Source organism: Amaranthus tricolor, chromosome 11, assembly GCF_026212465.1.
Source record: "Amaranthus tricolor cultivar Red isolate AtriRed21 chromosome 11, ASM2621246v1, whole genome shotgun sequence".
NCBI classification, from domain to species: Eukaryota; Viridiplantae; Streptophyta; class Magnoliopsida; order Caryophyllales; family Amaranthaceae; genus Amaranthus; species Amaranthus tricolor.
In genome coordinates, this window is record NC_080057.1 from 15,266,719 (window position 1) to 15,285,838 (window position 19,120).

General features: G+C 30.9%; 1 protein-coding gene across 1 annotated transcript; it reads left to right on the forward strand.

Annotated features, from left to right (window-relative positions):
- The first annotated feature begins 3,075 nt into the window (after positions 1-3,075).
- LOC130826884 (aquaporin TIP1-2-like) lies at positions 3,076-5,211 on the forward strand. Its single transcript, XM_057692498.1, has 3 exons — positions 3,076-3,524; positions 3,611-3,861; positions 4,660-5,211. Exons 1-3 carry the CDS (start codon positions 3,392-3,394, stop codon positions 5,023-5,025), a joined length of 750 nt encoding a protein of 249 aa, XP_057548481.1. The 5' UTR covers positions 3,076-3,391; the 3' UTR covers positions 5,026-5,211.
- Positions 5,212-19,120: the final 13,909 nt, after the last annotated feature.

The following is a 19,120-nucleotide window of genomic DNA, read 5'->3' on the forward strand; positions in this document are numbered from 1 at the left end:
GGAAAAATTAATCCAATTTTTTATAATAATCTATTAATTTTATTGTTTTTCATTTATATATTTAGAAGAACATGAATTCGTTTTTTAATTAGTATCACTCTTATTGAAAACGATTAATTTTTTATGAAACTATTCACGTTGATATATATATGGGAAATCTCCAACAAACATATGACTGTTTTATTCCTTTGAATTTGATAAATAATGCAAATTAAAATAATACTTAATAGTCTAATCTATTGAGAGTAATTGTCTTATTTGATTTTTTCAACATTACTCATTGATTATTTTAATTCGAATTTAATTTTTAATCTAGATGTCAAATTATAGTTAAGTGAAATGTTATTTGATTCGTCTCAAAATATATTATATTAATAATAATATAATATTTAATAATTTTTAATTATACAAATTTAAAAATATTTAAAATTGAATAGAGCGTTAAAATTAAATCAGATACCTGGTATAATTAGTGGGAGTATATTTTTAGTTAATATGCAGCAAATTTAAATGATGGGGAAAGATATATAGAATCTGTGCTGCTAGTTTTCTACAATTAATCGACGAAAATCTATGGGATGATGACAGCCAATTCCAGCCAGCCTTTTGTAGACTTGTGGTTATAACTTATACTCCTATAGATTATTTTGGGTTTTCTTCTAGAGTATTCTTATTACTATAATTCCATTTAACACAATAATTCTATTGCAAAAACTTGGAAGCGGATACCGTCTTATTAGGAAATTGTTAATTTGGGCATGTCTAATTTGTGTATGTAATAGCGTTATATGCTTTCTCTAGCTCTATAATTTTTTTAGTCATTTGTAAATTTTGACCTTAAAGGTATTAATTTCAATTTAATGTAAACCTAAATAGATCAATTAAAATAAAAAATTTCAATTCTAACCTATAAGTGATCAATTTTAACGTTAAACTGATCGATTTCTACCTAAATATGGTTCTGTTTTTCACAATTTCAGAATGTAGTTAATAAAATGGTATTATTCTATTATTCGATGGAAGAATTTCAAACAACAAATGAATAGTCAATAACACTATCAATAATAGTGTTAAAATATTGCACAATACAAGTACTCTTATTCAATGCAACATGATGGTTCTAATGGAACATAAAAATACTTGTACTCTTTAATCATCAATAAATAATATTGATATTGCTATTTCCTCAACAGTTTCTATTCATAATGGACTTGGAAATAAAGTTGTAGGTGTAGTGTTTAATTACCCTTGATGTGAAGGCGGAGAAAGTGTCAATCTTGAGTTATGTTTTGCCAAATGATTTGATGAATGCTTTTTGAAAACGATCAAGAGTCCATGGCTGTTATGTTATAAAAAATTTCAATTTTGATCTAAAAATAATAATACAGACCTTAAAATGATCAATTAAAAATCAATTTTGACCTTAAAGGTATTAATATGACCTTATATAGATTAAGTATTGAGCGCATATTGAGGAAAACTATTTTTAAATTGATTGGACTATCAGTCTCATACTAAAATGGTCTCACGCAAGACCTTACTAACATACGAACCAAAAAATTGTTAAATATAGTTTCAATTATCAAGATAAGACGATTTCATCAACCAATACCAATTTACTTATTAGTACTCAATTATCACTTTATATTCTAAGATGCAAGTAATGTCCAATAAATAAGACCACACAAACAACTTCTATGTAATAAATATGATCATTGTTTTTAGAGGTAGACTAAAGAGTCCCCTTTAACAATGAGAGACAGGTAATTAATTCTATTTTCAGAAATTTAAATTAAAAACTTGTAATAATGTACTTTAATTTTGTTAATAATAATAATAATAATAATAATAATAATAATAATAATAATAATAATATTCATAATGTACTTTATTAAACTATTAAGTTAAAACCATGGGATTCACATTTATAACAAAAAAAAAATATAATCACAATGACATAATTAAGATTATTACGACAAATTGTAGCCAAGACAACTCACCTAACCACTTCCCTTAATCACCCATTAGACCTTATGATTTATGAGGTATATATATATACGTTATATAAACTAAATCCTTGATGGCCGGTTCATGAAAGACTTGATCAATCATTCATGACCCCATCGGCCATCAGCACTATTTTTGGACGGTGACCATTACTATTAATCTACCGTTCGATCAAATCAGTGTGCAATGTGTCACAATCAGAATAATCTTGAGGCCCCGAGTGAGGCATTGACATCAAGCCAGCCCACAATGACAAAAATTCACATTTTTGCTATCTCAGCCACAAACAAATAAATAGGAGTAGATAAAATTTGATACTTTCCGTTTTAAAATACCTGGACCAAATATATTTTTGCGTAATTCAATGTATTTATTGGATTGTTTGTATCTAAAGTCATATATAACTAAAAATTTAAAAAATTGATATTATGAAAATATGCAATGAGAAGAATAAAACAAGCTCACATGACTATTTTTTTCTCGTATAATAGTCAAAATATGTAAATTGCTATAGAAGGATGAATAGTGCAAAAGTTAGTTTGGTACAAGTAATATGGAACTATAAATTTTTGTGAGAGATACTCTCTTTAAGAGACCATTTCTAATTGGATTTGCCTAAAAAGCAAAATATTGAGTAAGTTTTTCAGTACGCATTAAGAATATTGTAAGTAGGCATTTAGAATATTGTAAGTACTTAAGTACTTACTTAGTGGGCATTAAGTATATTGTAAATAGACATTAAAAATATTATAAGTAGGCATTAAGAGTATGGTAGGCAGGCTAGAAGGGTAAGTTTCTTGGTTGGCATTAAGAATATATTATGAATAGGCATTTTAAGTAACTTTTCGGTGGCCATTAAGTATATTGTAAATAGAAATTAAAGGTAATGTATTTAGACATTAAGGATACAGTTAGTACACATTAAGATTTAGTGGGCTGGACTTGAGACTCTCAAAGAGACGGTCTCTAGCTCATGAGACTGTCTGATATGGAACAGATGAAGTATAATTATATATACTCTCTTATTCAACTTAAGTGTCTTATTTGACTGAGAACATTTACAAATGCACAATTCCTATCATTAATATATGTAATTATATATGTTTAAAAATTATAAATTTTAGCATATAATTTTTGTATAGAGACTAAAATTAAAATACAACTTAAGACTTATTGATGAATAGTATCAAAAGTCAGATGGGACACTTAGGTTAAATATGAGGTAGTATATTTTTGGAAGAAAAAGATAAGACTAGCTAATGTTTGAAGGCTCTAATGCCAACTATATATAATGGAGAACTAAAGCTTTCTAATGCACCAACGTTAGAAAGAGCTAAAAGGAGAAGAAGCTAATTAAATTTTAGTGTTAATTCGCATTGCAAGAATGCCGATCCCAAGAATTGATATCGGTTCAGCAGCAGAGGCCAGCCAACCCGCAGCCCTGAAGGCTGCATTGTCTGAGTTCATATGCATGCTTCTCTTTGTTTTCGCTGGAAAAGGTTCCGGCATGGCTTACAGTAAGTTTTACTAATTCATCATCACAAACTCTAAACATTTTAAGTAATGGACTCCTAATTAACAAAGTTTATATTTGTTGGGACAGGCAAGCTTACAAATGATGGAGCTGCAAGCCCGACAGGGCTAATATCTGCTGCATTGTGTTATAGTTTCGCACTGTTTGCGGCCGTTTCAGTGGGTGCTAACATCTCCGGTGGACACGTTAACCCAGCTGTGACCCTTGGTATTTTCCTTGGTGGTAAAATCTCGTTCTTCAGAACTATTCTCTACTGGATTGCTCAGTGCCTTGGTGCTGTTGTTGCTTGCCTCCTCCTCAATTTCTCCACTGGTGGACTGGTAAGCAAATACAAATCCCTATCAATATTATATCATACGTATTAATAAAAATGTTGGAAAATGACAAATGTTATCCTTAAGAAACATTAATAAATAAACTTATTTTATTCGATAATAGTTAATTACATGACAATATTTACCTAATTTTGAATATAATTTTTTTAAAAAAAAAATTAGAGCTAATCAGGTAAAGTATTTGTATAATTTATTATAACAAATTTATATGTCTAACCTAGAATTTGATATATTTAATTGAAAAATCAACATTTAATTTTTACTTTTAAAAATCATGTTTTCGATAAATTTAATCACAATAATATGTACTTGTTTTATTCTTTAAAATTATATTTTTATATATTTCATACTTATAAATTCATGCATTGTACGAGTTTCTACACTAATTTTCATATAATTCTCCTACGGTTTTTATTAGGCCGTCGTGACAATTCGTAGCATATATAATTACCCATAAGCTTAGCCTATAAATCCACGGCTAATGAGCGTTGACCTGAATAGTTTCATACACACCATCGACTCTGATATCAATTTATGCATGAATATTCATCACTAAATTACCCATGACCTTAGGCCCACAACCCCTCGAGTAATAAGCGTTGACTCGCATACAAACTTAATAAGTTTTATGCTTTTCCAAAACCATATGATATTATGCAAGCCACACAATCCACTAATTTAGTAATGTGGGATCTTTCTCACACTTGAAACATTTCTACCAATTTTAACTTTTAAGGTTCAAAAACATAAACTAACCTGAAATTGTTTTTCATCTGTCACCAGCCAACTTCTGCATTTGCTATTTCATCCGGAGTGAGTGTTTGGAACGCTGTTGTGTTCGAGATCGTGATGACCTTCGGACTTGTTTACACTGTCTATGCCACAGCTGTTGATCCAAAGAAGGGCGACATCGGCATCATTGCTCCCTTGGCTATCGCTCTCATTGTTGGAGCCAACATCTTGGCTGGTGGTGCCTTTGACGGTGCCTCCATGAACCCTGCAGTCTCTTTCGGCCCTGCTGTTGTCAGCTGGACATGGGACAACCACTGGGTCTACTGGCTTGGCCCATTCATTGGTGCTGCAATCGCTGCTCTCCTCTACCACATTGTCTTCATTCAGCCTGACAACTACGAGGAGCTTCCTAACTAAGTCTCCTTATATCAGCCTATAGTTTATGCGGCAGCTAATGGGTTGTACATGTTTGTTTTTCAGAAGATTTGAGTAATTTTTCCATGTTTTACTTTTTTTGTCAGCAAAATTATGATAGTGTACAACTGTGAATTCTGGTTAAAAGTCCTTCTTTTGCTTCAATGAATCATTTATTCGTTGTAGTTACTCTTTGCTTTCATTGTTTACTTGGAATGATTTTGCAGAGTCAGTTTTAATTAGGTTGAATAATCATATTCATACTACTATGCATAATTTAGACGAGCCATGACCTGAACAAACTAATTAAGATGCCCGTAACACCCCGTCAAATTATTAGAAAAAAAATAAATTATACTCTCCCCTATTCAACACAAGTGTGCCATTTGATTTATGCACTCTATCCAATGCACTTATTCAATCCTTAATATCTCTAATTGTACATAATTAAAAAAATGAAAAATTGATATAAAAATTCTTGCATTGAGACGAATCAAACAAGATCCCACTTGACTATGCTTTAAGTTATAGATTAATAATAAATTATAAATTGAAAGTAAGAAATGAATAGTGTCCAAAAAGAAAATGGGACACTTGTGGTGAATAGAAGGGAGTGGTAGACTTTTGTAAAATGAATTTATTAAGTTAAAATATATATTAATAAGTGAATAATAATGACCTATTTGGTAGATGGTATTAAACGGTGATAATGAGAATGAAAACAAGTGTAATTTAGTTGAAAAATCTCTTGAATGTCTTTGCTTTTTCAACTTCAATCATCTCATTTTCTTCATCAAATTCATTCCAATGCATTACTATTGGGAGATATGGTATTAGATGGTAATGAAAATGTATAAACATAAAACTGTTTTGTGATCAAAATTTCATCATTATGGGAATGACATGAAACTTTAGATTAAATTTTACACAATAAATCATTTTCATTACTAACTTTCAGTACACTAATCAAACATGCCTTAAGGGTATAATTGAACGTGTTATTAGACTTATTTCTTTTTATTTTAATGGATGTATATTAAGTATAATAACAATGTAAAAAAAATCAAAATTTAAAAAAATGGGAGAGGGAGCCTCTTACAAGGGATGAAAAAAGAAGGGGAAAAGATATGAGTAAATTATTTTGTAACCCCTTAATTTTTGTGGTTCACTAAATTAAAAACCTAATTAAGGCTATTAATAATTCCTAACTTTATTAACATTCTAGGAGCGAGAAAACAGACCCAAAAATTTCTTAGAAACCCTAGGAATTTCGGCTAGAGAGAGAAAAAAAGAATAGGAAAAATTCTAGCGTTCTTGTTCTTCACCAGGTTTAGTCGTTAATTGTTTGGGATTATCGTAAGTTTCAATTTAATTTTTATTCACTTTTAATTTACTTTTAAAATTATGAAATTTGAATTATATGGAAAAAAATTAGTATTCTTTTGAGTTTAGATGCTTAATGCTTGATTTATAAATTTGATTTGAATTTCGTGAAAAAAATACAATTTAATATGAATAAGAGGGATATTATTGTATAATTGTTTAAAAAAACGTGGAAAGTTGTTTAAACAAAATGAATTTCATTTTATATATAAATGGATAAATTAATATATAATAAATTATTTCTGTTTTATTTGATATTTTTTAAGTCATAAACTTTATTATATATTTGTTTATTTGTGATTTTAATTGGAGAAGTTACGAATTTGAATCGTTGTAATGATTTTTAATTAAAAAAATATAATTTAAATAATTATTAAAAAAATATTATTTTATAAAGTATATTTTGGGCAGAAAGTTTTTGCCTCGGTGTGTGTCGCCCCTCTAAGGAGTAGTTGTGACATTTTTGGAACTTTTTAGTGTTAGCTTAAGTTAAAAATCGCGTAGATGCCTAAAATAATTAAAAATAGTAAACGACCATTCAAATTCATGATATTTTGTACCTTGGGTAACTGATACCTTCCAGACGCAACGTTGAATTCTATTTCTCTGTTGGGACACCAAAAACTGTCGAATCTGACCTGTTTTAGGGTTGTACGTTTTTAGTTATAATTTATTAAGTGTCTTATATATTATGTTAAGTTATTATGTGTCTAAATGGAATTTAAGTGAATTATTTGCGAAGCCAGTTGGTGGTGTTTAAACACACTCTAACACGTGTTTCTTTTTGGGTGTGGTTTGTGTTAGGACTTCAATTCATGAGGGATCATAAAGGTGCTTCATTAAATTTAGAGATTGTGTTGCGTGCATATTTAATAATGTATCTACGTGCTTAGACTTGGTTTTGGAAAACTGTGTAGATTTTCCGTTAATATGAATGGTGATGTTGGATTATATTAGTTTTAGTTTTATAGGTTTACATAAAGACTTAGACCCCTTAGTGATGGAAACTCCAAATAAGAAGTATGGTTGGAATACCCAATCGGGTTGTGGAAAGGATACCCCGAATAAGGGGATTTGGAAATTGGTACCTAATAGCGTAATTTGGTCTTCATTGGCGGGGTCATAATAAGGGCCACTATGGGGGTGTATGCATTCTCTTTACCTTCACCATATTGTTGTGTTTTTGGGCAACGTCTTGGTCGGTAGTTGCCTTGGGATTAGCACTCTCATGTGTATTCTACCAAATAGATGTGTATTCTACCAAATAGATTTCTTTAGTGACCCGCATAATCTAAGCAATGTTTCAATCAAGTAATGGGTGAATAAAATGATGAGTCATAGTTACAAGTGAATTATAAAGAATCAAAAGTTAAAACTAGAACCTTTATATGCTAGGTTGATGGTGTGTATGATTTATTGGTGGTTTTGCATTTAATTATTGTCTTTAAAGTGTCATGTGTTGTGTTTCCACCTAGTACCTCATTACATATGCCTTATAGCCGTTGTTTGTTTTGTTTCAAACTTTGGTTTTCAGTAGTTGGATTTATTTTAATGAGGCTAGGCGGTTCTGAAGTTGTAATAGTTTTGAATCTAGACTTTTATTTTTGTTTTTCCGCTGCTATCTTTATTTTTTTTTCACTTAGTTTACATTAGAGATGGCAATGGGTCGAACTCGACTCGGATTATACATATTCCGACTTTGCACCGTATAATAGTCGGATTTTTTTTTCAGTCAACCTGTAACACCCCGTCATTTTTATGACGTCATTAATTTATTATTATTATTATTATTATTATTATTATTATTATTATTATTATTATTATTATTATCACTTTTGGAGATTTTATAAATATATTAAGTTATTTTGAATTAGTCTTAATAAATTCTTTTAACATACGAATTTAAAACATTAACATACTTATATTAAAATAAATTTGCGATTACTAAAAATAAAGAGGTTTGAATCAAATTATTATTTTATTAGAACTTGTGAGCACACATAAGTGAGCCTTCTTAGTTGGGCATTTCAAGAGAATTTAATAAATAAATAAATAAATAAAGGGGAATAATAATAATAATAGTTATAAAAGGGCTTGAAACCCTTGTTGCTCTACTAACCGTCATTTCCATCCTCCCTATCTTCTTCTCTCCCGTTCCCTCACTCTTCACGCCACCATCCTCCCACAACAGTTGGCGGCACCGCCAGTCACAACAGCCGTGACTTCCTCCCTAAACAGCGGCCAAGCTGTGCTGAGCCAGGCTGTGTGTTGCCAGTTAGCAGCGGCTGAGGCAGCCGGCTTTTGCTCCCTTCCAACTGGTTTTGGCCTTGTGCTACCACTACCACAACCTTCACTTACCTCTTCACCATTGTTTTTGCTAGTTTTAAACCTCGTAAGCCATCTCCTCTTCTTCCATTTGATTCTTCTTGTTTCAATTAGAAGTTTTATAAAGTTTATGTGTGTGATGTTGATTTTTGTATTGTATTCATTGAATCTTTTTGTGGGTAAGAGTTTGATTGATGAATTGAACATATTTATGATTTACGGTTTGAAGTGTGATTAGAAATTATGGGTTGTGTTGATTGTGTGTTAGTTTCTTTGAATTTTACTATGAGTAACAATTAAAGGTGTTATCTTGGAAATTAGTAATAGTATGGGCTTTCATGTATATTATGATGGTGTATTAGTTTATTGATTCTTGCTATGGATAATGGTTAAAAGTACTATTTTTGAACATGAAATGACTAGGTTTGGATTTAGAAATGAAATTACTAATGATGTGTGTTTTATGCTATATTTTGGTGATAATTGATTAAATAACCTTAAAAGTTGTTTTAAAAGTTAATCGATTGGTTATTGTTGTGATAATTAGTAATGGTGATGATTTTAGCTGACTATGGAAGTGATTTTTGGTTGTTAAATTGAGAATAATAGTTACTAATTATTGTGGTTTGATTGTTGCGAATTACAAGTACTCTTATTAGGTTGTTATTGAAGTCATAATGCATAATTTAGTAAGCCAAGAGAATAATGTCAACTTATCGTCAATGGTTGCTAAAGTTACTTGTCGTGTTTTGATTATAATTCTTTCTAGCTTTGGAGAATGTGACAAATGATATCGCAATTCGATAACTCTAAAATTTGGCTTATTGTTGTATAAGTGTTATATTAAAATTGTAAAGCTTAGTTGTGATTAGTTATTAATGGGTAACGCAAACCGATATACTCAAAATTTGTTGATAAAAAGGAATGATTCACATATGCTTTTACTTTAAATTGGTGAAAAGGCTTATGTTGTGTTGAGTTAATGATTTTGACTTGTATTGAATGAGTTATGTATGTGCTAGAGTAATCCAAAAACTCATGTTGAATAGGTGATAGTGGTTACTTTGGTATTTAGTTGGTATGACAAAGTAGTTAAAGGGATTTATTAGTTTTATTCCTAACTCGTATAGGTTTCCAGTTCATAACAGGAAAATAGAACCTTAGTTGGGTGAATTTTGTAACTTTTGGTCATGCAGTGACGCTTACAAGTATGTACACACAATAATTAACCCTTATATACAATTTTTCTTCAAGAGATTATTGTTTATTGTTTATTGTGATAATATGCATTGTAAACTATGAGGTACTAGTGAATACACTTTATACGAAAAGCTATCGACTATGAAATCCTTGCGCTTAGAATAGTTATAGAGAATTAGAGTGTTAGTAGGAGGGGGGGACCACCCCCTTATTTATTTAAGAATTGGATTATGCCTTACTTGGAGTTAGAATGAATCCTTTATAGGTGAATTTCATATTTTGTTGAGTGGCTCAGTGGGTTTTGGCGTGCTGCTATCCCAGGTCGCTCATTAATAGTCGAAAGTGGGAATTATTTCCATCTGATAAAGTATTATATTATGATTAGCTGGCATGACTCAACTGGATTATGTCCGGTTGATTTAGTAGTCCCCTAGGTGAGATCAAACGGGATCACCGGAAGGGGGTATGAGCATGCTTTTATCATTGGGCGCCGGATAGCCAATACCGCCCCTTGACCGAGGTGTTACCATGCGGGCCTTGCAAACCTCAATATGGTGGGCTCTTCACTGGTTTTTCCCGAAGGTAGGACCTGTGAGGGTCAGTTGGATGGGGCATGAGCTCATACTTTGCCATGGGCGCTGGATGACCGATAACGCCCTTGGCCGTGTCACTATGCTAGGAAGTAGAGAAAAGATCCATTGATAGAAAGTTATTCAGTGATAGAAAGTTTATTTATTGATCGAAAGTTATTTAATGATAGAAGGTTCATTCTTTGATAGAAAGCTTACACATTGATAGAACGTTTACTCATTGATAGAATATCTACTCATTGATAGAATATCTACTCATTGATAGAATAGTTTGTGCTAGTGAGAAGTGTGCCTAAGTTAAGTTACCTCAAGGGTATTACAGACTATGATCACACTTACCTTAAGATAGGCAAGCTCTATAAGGTCATATGTTAGGTATTCTGTTAATGCCTTAGTTAAGTTGATACTATGCGTGTTTTACAAGAGTTTATGTTTTGAAAAGAGGAGCGTGAAGACCTGCATTCTACCTAAGAACACATGGTTCGGGTTGGAAAGGACGTAATGAGATCAAGAAGTATAAGTGGATGATAAACGGTTACTATTTGTGCTTGTGTCTTATGAAATAATCTTATGTTGTTGTATAACATAATGTTATCTAGCAGTTGGCCTTATTATATTTGATGCTAGTTACTGACGTGTACGTGTTTGTGTTTATTTTTGATTGTTGATGACCTTCTATGATTATCCTGCTATGACACATTGGCCTTTGGTCTAATGTCGAGCAGCAGAAGGATCATAGACAGGCGTAGCAGGTATAGGAACTTCTTTTGCATTGCATTGGGGGAGAGTGATGAGGGCGAAGCATAACCTGTGTCATACCGTTATCTTTCGATTTTGTAGCTCTTATTATCTTTTGTAAACTTTGTTGTATATGTTTTGTTATGAGGCCTTGTGTCCTCCCTTGTATATTTGTTTTTCCGCTGCATAGTTTATAACTCTGTATGATTTGAGGAGTTAAGTCATTTTAAAAATGCAAGTATCGATACTAGAACCACGATCCATGCTTGGCATGTTAATTTGAGAAGTCGACGACGAATCATTCCGCCGTGGTGTGAGATTTTAATGGCAATGATGCCTTAGACTAGTTTAATGTTTTATTGTGCTAATTGCTCTACCACATGTTTGATTTTTAGAAGAGATGATGCCGACATTTCCATTCACCTTTTTAAAGTTAATATTTAACATTTATCTAAATTCTTTTCCCTTTTTTTTATGTAACACCCGAATTTCCTCCCGTCCTTTACGATTTTGGTTTCCTACAAGGGGTCGGAAATACAGGGGTGTTACACCACCTCCGCTCGGAGTCGGATTATGCATACTCCAAATTTTCCCCGAGTCGAACTCTCGGACTCTCGGACCTCCAACGGAGTCGGATGTGGAGTCGGATTATCATCAACTAATGAATTTAAAGCATACAAAGTTAACAAAATATATTTTTCAAATACAATTTAACAAAAAAATATGTACTTTGAATTCAAGCTTAACAAGAGAAATAGTCCTAATACTACAATTTAACAAGATTGTCTTGCTTTTTGATTTGGCGTATTTTATTTCTCTTGATCTGATTTGTCGTATTTTTATTGATTAATCTGAATAAAAATACCAAGTAGTTTTTCAAAATCGAAAATTACAATTAGTATGAGAAAGAGCTTGAATTAGTCACGTCTAGAGTTTTAAAAGAAACAAAATATTGGAGTAAAAGACAAATTCAAAGTCGGATTTCCTTCAGGGTCGGAGTCGCGTCGGAGTGTCGTATTTTTAATAAGGTCTAACTCCGGTCCGTCTCTAACTTAGACTCGGATCGTAAAGTCGGAGTCCGAGTCGGATAACTTTTTCCTCGGACTCGAATCAGATTATTTTCCTCGATCGAGTTGGACTAGGGTCGGATTCGGACTGCATTACCATCCCTAGTTTACATATTTGCTTTTAGAATCAAACCCTAAAAAAAGGTGGAACAACTCTTGAATTTCAGTTTTCAAGCTCTTTCTTTTATTTTCTTTTAAGCAACAGTCTAGTATATCATTTAGATCTTACCTTAATAAATAAGTATTTAGATCGATTATATTCGAACTTTTATAATTGGTATCAGAGCCAACATTCTGTGTACTGATAAAGCTTAAACTAAGACCATTGAAGAGAGTTAGGTAGATTTTAAGAAGGGATGATGCATTTATGTGTATGAAATGTGATCTATCAACTATGTGTAATGATGCTTTTGCTATTTGATTTCTACGTAGGTTTAGTTTGACTTATATGTACATGTATATTTGTGACCAAGAGCTTATGGATAAGGGCAAAGGAATCGCGAGCTCACATAACTCCAACGATGGTAGGTCCGAGGGTAGGCTTGACTACTTAGCACTTACGAGAAAAATAGATCTAATGGTTACTTAGCATATGTGAGAGGATGAGACTTTACATGGATTTAATGAGAGAGCGCATTGATATATACCAAAGTTTGGAGGATGTAGTAGGATCTTATGGTAGATTTAGCACAGATAGTTGCACTGTCTGGTAATGTACCTAACCCTAGTAGGTTAAGAGGAACCCAATAGGAGAAACTTTACTCCTAAACGACCTAAGATCGAACAGACGAATGTGAATAACCAAAACTTGGGTCAAGGTGAACCAGAGATACCATTAAGGGTTAATAAGGGAATGTAGGAGAGGGGGAATAATGAACAGTGATGAACTGCATGAGGGTGAGATGGAGGAAGGAGGACCTAGGTTAGTTTTGGCCTGTCTTGTGGGACTCAACCAGGGAGTTATCTATATCAGTTATGGGGTAGATATGGGGGAACCTCTAGCACCGAACTTAATTGTTTTGTCCGATTTGAAGGAAGATGACGATCCTACGGTAGATGCAGCAGATAGGATCCAAACGAGGAACCAAAGGAGGGTTAGGAGGAAGACTTAGTCAGGCACGTGATTTATGGGTACGAAGATGATTAATGGAGAACTTTGAGTTGACTACCTGTTCGCCGATTGACTTGGATGGCAATATATGTTTATGTTATTTAAGTTTCTTTTTATGATTTTTGTAGAATTTTTGCATTTTAGTTGTGTGACTTGTTATGTCATGAGATTTTGATGAAAGGGATTTATATTTCCTTTTGCGTATTTGATGAATTATAATTATCTTTTTGAATAAGGAGTTATTTAATACTTTGTTAACTTATGATATGCTTAATTGACTTTATTGTTTAAATAGAAAGTTGTTATTGATGAAGGTATTATATGGAATAAATAACTAGTAGATCTAAATAAATTGGAAAATTTATAGTAAATGCAATAAAATAATTGTTCCATGTGACAAATCTTTGTAAAGTTGCCACATTGAATTTTCCAATTTTTTTAATTAATTTTATTTTATGATATGATTATTAATTGATTATATTATATTTTTTCTATTTAATTAAATATTAAATGTTAGGTTATTTATATTGTATTGCTATAATATATATATATATATATATATATATATATATATATATATATATATATATATATATGTATATATATATATATGTATATATATATATATGTATATATATATATATATGTATATATATATATGTATATATATATATATATATGTATATATATATATATATGTATATATATATATATATGTATATATATATATATATATGTATATATATATATATATATATGTATATATATATATATATGTATATATATATATATGTATATATATATATATATGTATATATATATATATATATATATATATATATATATATATATATATATATATATATATATATATATATATATATATATAATTTACCTAATTTAGCTCTATTTTTTTAGAACATTAAATTTTACATTAGGTAAATATTTTCATATAAGCAACTATCATTCACTAAAATACTTCCATTTACCAAAGCTACTATAGATGATTTGTAATTTATCCTAATATTTTTATTAATTATTAAATTTTACAGCAGGTAAATTTTTTCATATAATTAACTATTATCTATTAAAATAATTTCATTTATGAAGGACATTAAAGATAACTTTTTTATTTTTTAATATTTTATATATATATATGTATATGATATGATATGATATAATTCTATATGATTTGTTAAGACCACCTAAAGATAACATTTGTCATTTTCCAACATTATTATTAGTATGAAAATTTTATATGGTAGCAATATGTTTTGTTGAAAAGTGGTAAAATTTTTTAAGTTTTTTGCACATCGTAGCATTGAATATTTATACTTAAGTTTTCTATAGCCTTAATCAACCTTAATCATCAAAAAGACGTTTCTTTCCGTTAACCCAATTATTTTCTACCTCATTACTCTTAATTGTTGTTTTACATTATTACTGTTTCATGTGATTTTCTTTCATCATTTGTTTCCTTCTCATTATGAATCGAGTTACTTGTATTTTCATCGAATCAAAAATTGTAATCTCTCACATAATCCTATTCATTTATCCACACATAATTTATTTAATTACATAATTTATTAAACATTCATATCCTGATGCTGCTGGATACATGAAAAAAAAAATTAAAACTTGTTTTTTTGTTCAAAAGTTGGCAAATTCGCTTAATTTAACCCTAAATCTCAATTCATTGGTGAATTGCCAAACTTGCTTAAATAGATTCTATGTTATAGTATCTAATTAGAAATCGAAGGCTGTGGTGAACATTTCAATGGTGGAAAATTAAAGTTAACATTTTAATGGTGGAAAATCAAAGTTAACATTTTAATGGTGGAAAATCAAAGTTAAAGCGCGATTTTTACCGTTTACAAACCCCACTATGAGTTTATTAGTCTAAAGGCAAGTTATCTTTGCTAGTATGTGATTCATTTTTATGGAATACAATACCTAAGTCTTCCATTTTCATAGTCGATTTTGGAACATACTCTCAATTCTGATTTTGATAATGGCCAAACCTAATTATTCAATTTTTATTTAATTTCATTTTCAAATCTGGCTGTAGGTATGTTCTTGAATTACTTAGAACCTAAGTGCTGAGTTGTGTTTATTATTATTATTATTATTATTATTATTATTATTATTATTATTATTATTATTATTATTATTGTTTAAAATATAATTATTTTATACTAATTCGATTTATTTTTTTCCTTCTACAAGTATACTATCCCTTCTTTTAAATTATTCGCAAAAATAAATTGAGTGTTTTTGAGTGTTTTGACGTTTGTAGTAAAATATAATAATTTATACCATGTAATACAATAAAATCAACTTTATCTTATTTAGTTTAATAAATATAACATATAATTATTTTGATTATTCCATATGGCAAATCTTTGTAAAGATATCATTCTAGTTAATTATATGATATTTAGTTCAATAAATATATCAATTAAACAATTTAATTATTGCATGTGGCAAATATTTGTAAGGATGCCATATGATATTTTCCAATACTTTTAGTTTATTGTATGATTCCATGTGGCAAATCTTTATATGATTTCATGTGGCAATACATTATCAAGGTGCTACATGGAATTTTTCCAATTTTTTTAATTGATTGTATGATTTATGCTATGTAATAGAATAAAATTAACTTTACCTTATTTTAAAGTGACTCATATAAGTGTGCGTATCAAGGATGACTTCAGAAACAAGAATGTGCTGACTAATTGTATGTCCTAGCGGTCATTTAGGGACACCATGAAATGCATTTAGTAATTAAACATGAAAAACAGTATGTATTTTCTTGTTGGAAGTAAGGAGTAGCTTGTAAGCCAAGGACCTGAATAACTCTGAGAAAGTTTTTGATTGCTTCTGTAACACAAAGTATTTACTCCTTGTCCTCTCCTTAGTGAAGGCACGGGTATGATATGTCCGCTACCCTCCTCACCACTCGAATCCTGACCTGTGCCAAATATTAGATTGATGACTTTGACTTTGACTTTAACTCTGTAACACATAGTATTTTGTTTATAATATTGAAATTTAAGCCAAACCCAGCTGCCTACTTCAAAAGTCCTCTTACTTCAAAAATCCTTAATAAGATGATTTTTAGCCAGTGAATCATGCGTTCCCTCCTTTGTAAGCCTCTATGAACCTCCTTATTTGTCACTTCTCCAACTAAGTAGGGTAGGTTTTTGATTGTACACTATCTCATAAGGGGTTTTCTGATGGGTTAAATGAAAATGTGTGTTAAACCACTATTCGTCTATTGGTAAAACACTTGCACCACTCCTTAGGTTTGTTATTATACATGCATTTAAGATACGTCTCCAAACACATGTTGATAATTTTGGCTTTGCCATTACTTTGAGGGTGATAAGCAGAGGTTGAACACATAATCAAAGTAAGCCTCAACTACTTGAATGGCTAATAATGGATGAAAAAGACATACAAAATTTGCATATTTACTGAATCTTTCCACAAGTACCAAAATATTCTAGATTAGTTCTCACCATAAAGTGGTTGTTCATCAAGTACTACTACATTTCTATACATCAAAGACTAATGCTAGCAACTCCATCTCACACACTAATAGTCGTTTCTGCCCTTTACGACTCAAGCTCCAACTAATATATGATATGGGGTGCCTATTTTTCATGATCACCAACCGTCCTCTTTTTCAAGTCTAAGTTCAAGTTTAACATTCAAAACCTAGCTCTTCTAAGCTACTGTTTACACTTAATTTCAGTTTTTTATTTACAACAACAAAATGATTTTAAACTATGTTGTTTTAATTTGTTATTTAAGTGTGTTGTGTTTTAATTTGGGTTGTAATAATTAAATTCTCTTAGGTAGTTAGTTAAATCAGTTGAGTTGCTAGTAATGTTTGGTACTTAAGTCATACAAAAAGGAAAAAAGGATAACCCTGCATGCAGTTACAAATCTACCATCCTTTAGTAGTTACATCAAGATTAAAGAGTTACAAGTAATTGATAAAGGACTGGAAGAAATTCGAGTGTTACAAAAACTAAAGAATAAAATAAAATAAAATAACGAAAAGAATAGAAAACACTAAATAAATCAGCCTTTCCACTACAAGTGTAAACTCGGCAGCAACTATCTTGAAAACTAAAGTTACAAAACACGAAAGCATGATAAATGTTACATGAATATATGCTGCTATATCTCCTCCATGCTCCTAGGTACTTATAAATCTGGTATAACAGAATTGCAAGCTCATATGCCAGCTCTTCTGTGGTTTGTTACAATTTTGAAACAGAATCCTACAAGTTTATTCTTAGCTTCTAGATGCTTGTAATGTATATATATATTGCTTCTGTAATCATTCATATTCATTCAGTTAATTCAATAAAAAAGGATCACTCATTCTCTCTTCTCTTTTCTATGCAAAATCCAAAAATGACTCCATTAAAGTCAATGTATTGGCTCAATATGAAATCAAATAGTTCGACTTTGTCATGGTATCATACACCAAGAAATTGCGAAATTGCTATTGCATATTCTTGATTCTTCTCGGATTTTTCTTCTGCTGAATGATATAATAATCTGGTATCATTCTCTTGCTTAATGCTTCATTGCCATTGTTGCTTTGATCTTTCTTCTCCTGTTACTTGAAATCCACATTGTTGTTTTTCTGATTTCTATATTCTTCATTGAATGTATCTGTTTTCCTCTATATCTCAATTGATTGATTGATTTTGTTGCTTCAATTGATTTTCCTAATTCTTTCTTTCTTTTGTTTTCTCTTTCTTGATCATCTGTTATTTTTCCTCTCATTTCAGTAGCCTTTTACTGCTTCTTTTGCTTCATATCTTTGTTATACTCCTTTCAAATCCTCTTCTAAACAACTCCATTACAAATTTTTTTTTCTCAAAGATGTCTTCAGAATCTACACCTACTGATTTGAATTCTGATCATACATCACCATACTATTTACATCCGAGTGATGCAAGTTTCATACTAGTGTCTGCTCCTTTCACTGGCACTAATTTTAATGACTGGAAACGTGCTGTAGTCATTGCTCTTTCTGCTAAGAACAAATTGACATTTGTTGATGGATCTATCCCTAAGCCAGCACTCAATTCACCTACCTTCAAATGTTAGGATAGAGTGAATAACACATTCATGACGTGGTTCATGAAAATCCTTGATCAAACCATTGCAAGAAGTGTCCTACATTTTCCTACTGCTTTTGATATTTGGAGAAATTTGCATGAAAGGTTCGGGCAAACATCAGGCACACAAATCTTTTCTATCTTTCAGCAGTTGGCTAATACTGAGCAAGGTTCTGACTCCATTTCTTCTTTCTATACTAAGATGAAAATCCTGTGGGATGAGCAAGATGCAATACAACCCTTGCCTTCTTGTGTCTGTAATGGTTGTACTTGCCTAATCACTTCCAAACTACTCCAAATACAAGAAGAACAAAGGCTAACAATTTTTCTAATGAAACTAAGCTCTTCTTTTAAACAAGTTAGATCTAACTTGTTAATGCAATATCCGCTGCCTGTTATAAGCCATGCTTATAGGCTCTTAATGCAAGAAGAGCAGCATAGACAATACTCTGAGTCTACTACTGAGACTCCTTAGGCTTTCTTGGGCAACAACATGTCTAATCAATCTTACAGACCTCCTCATTACAATAACTCAAC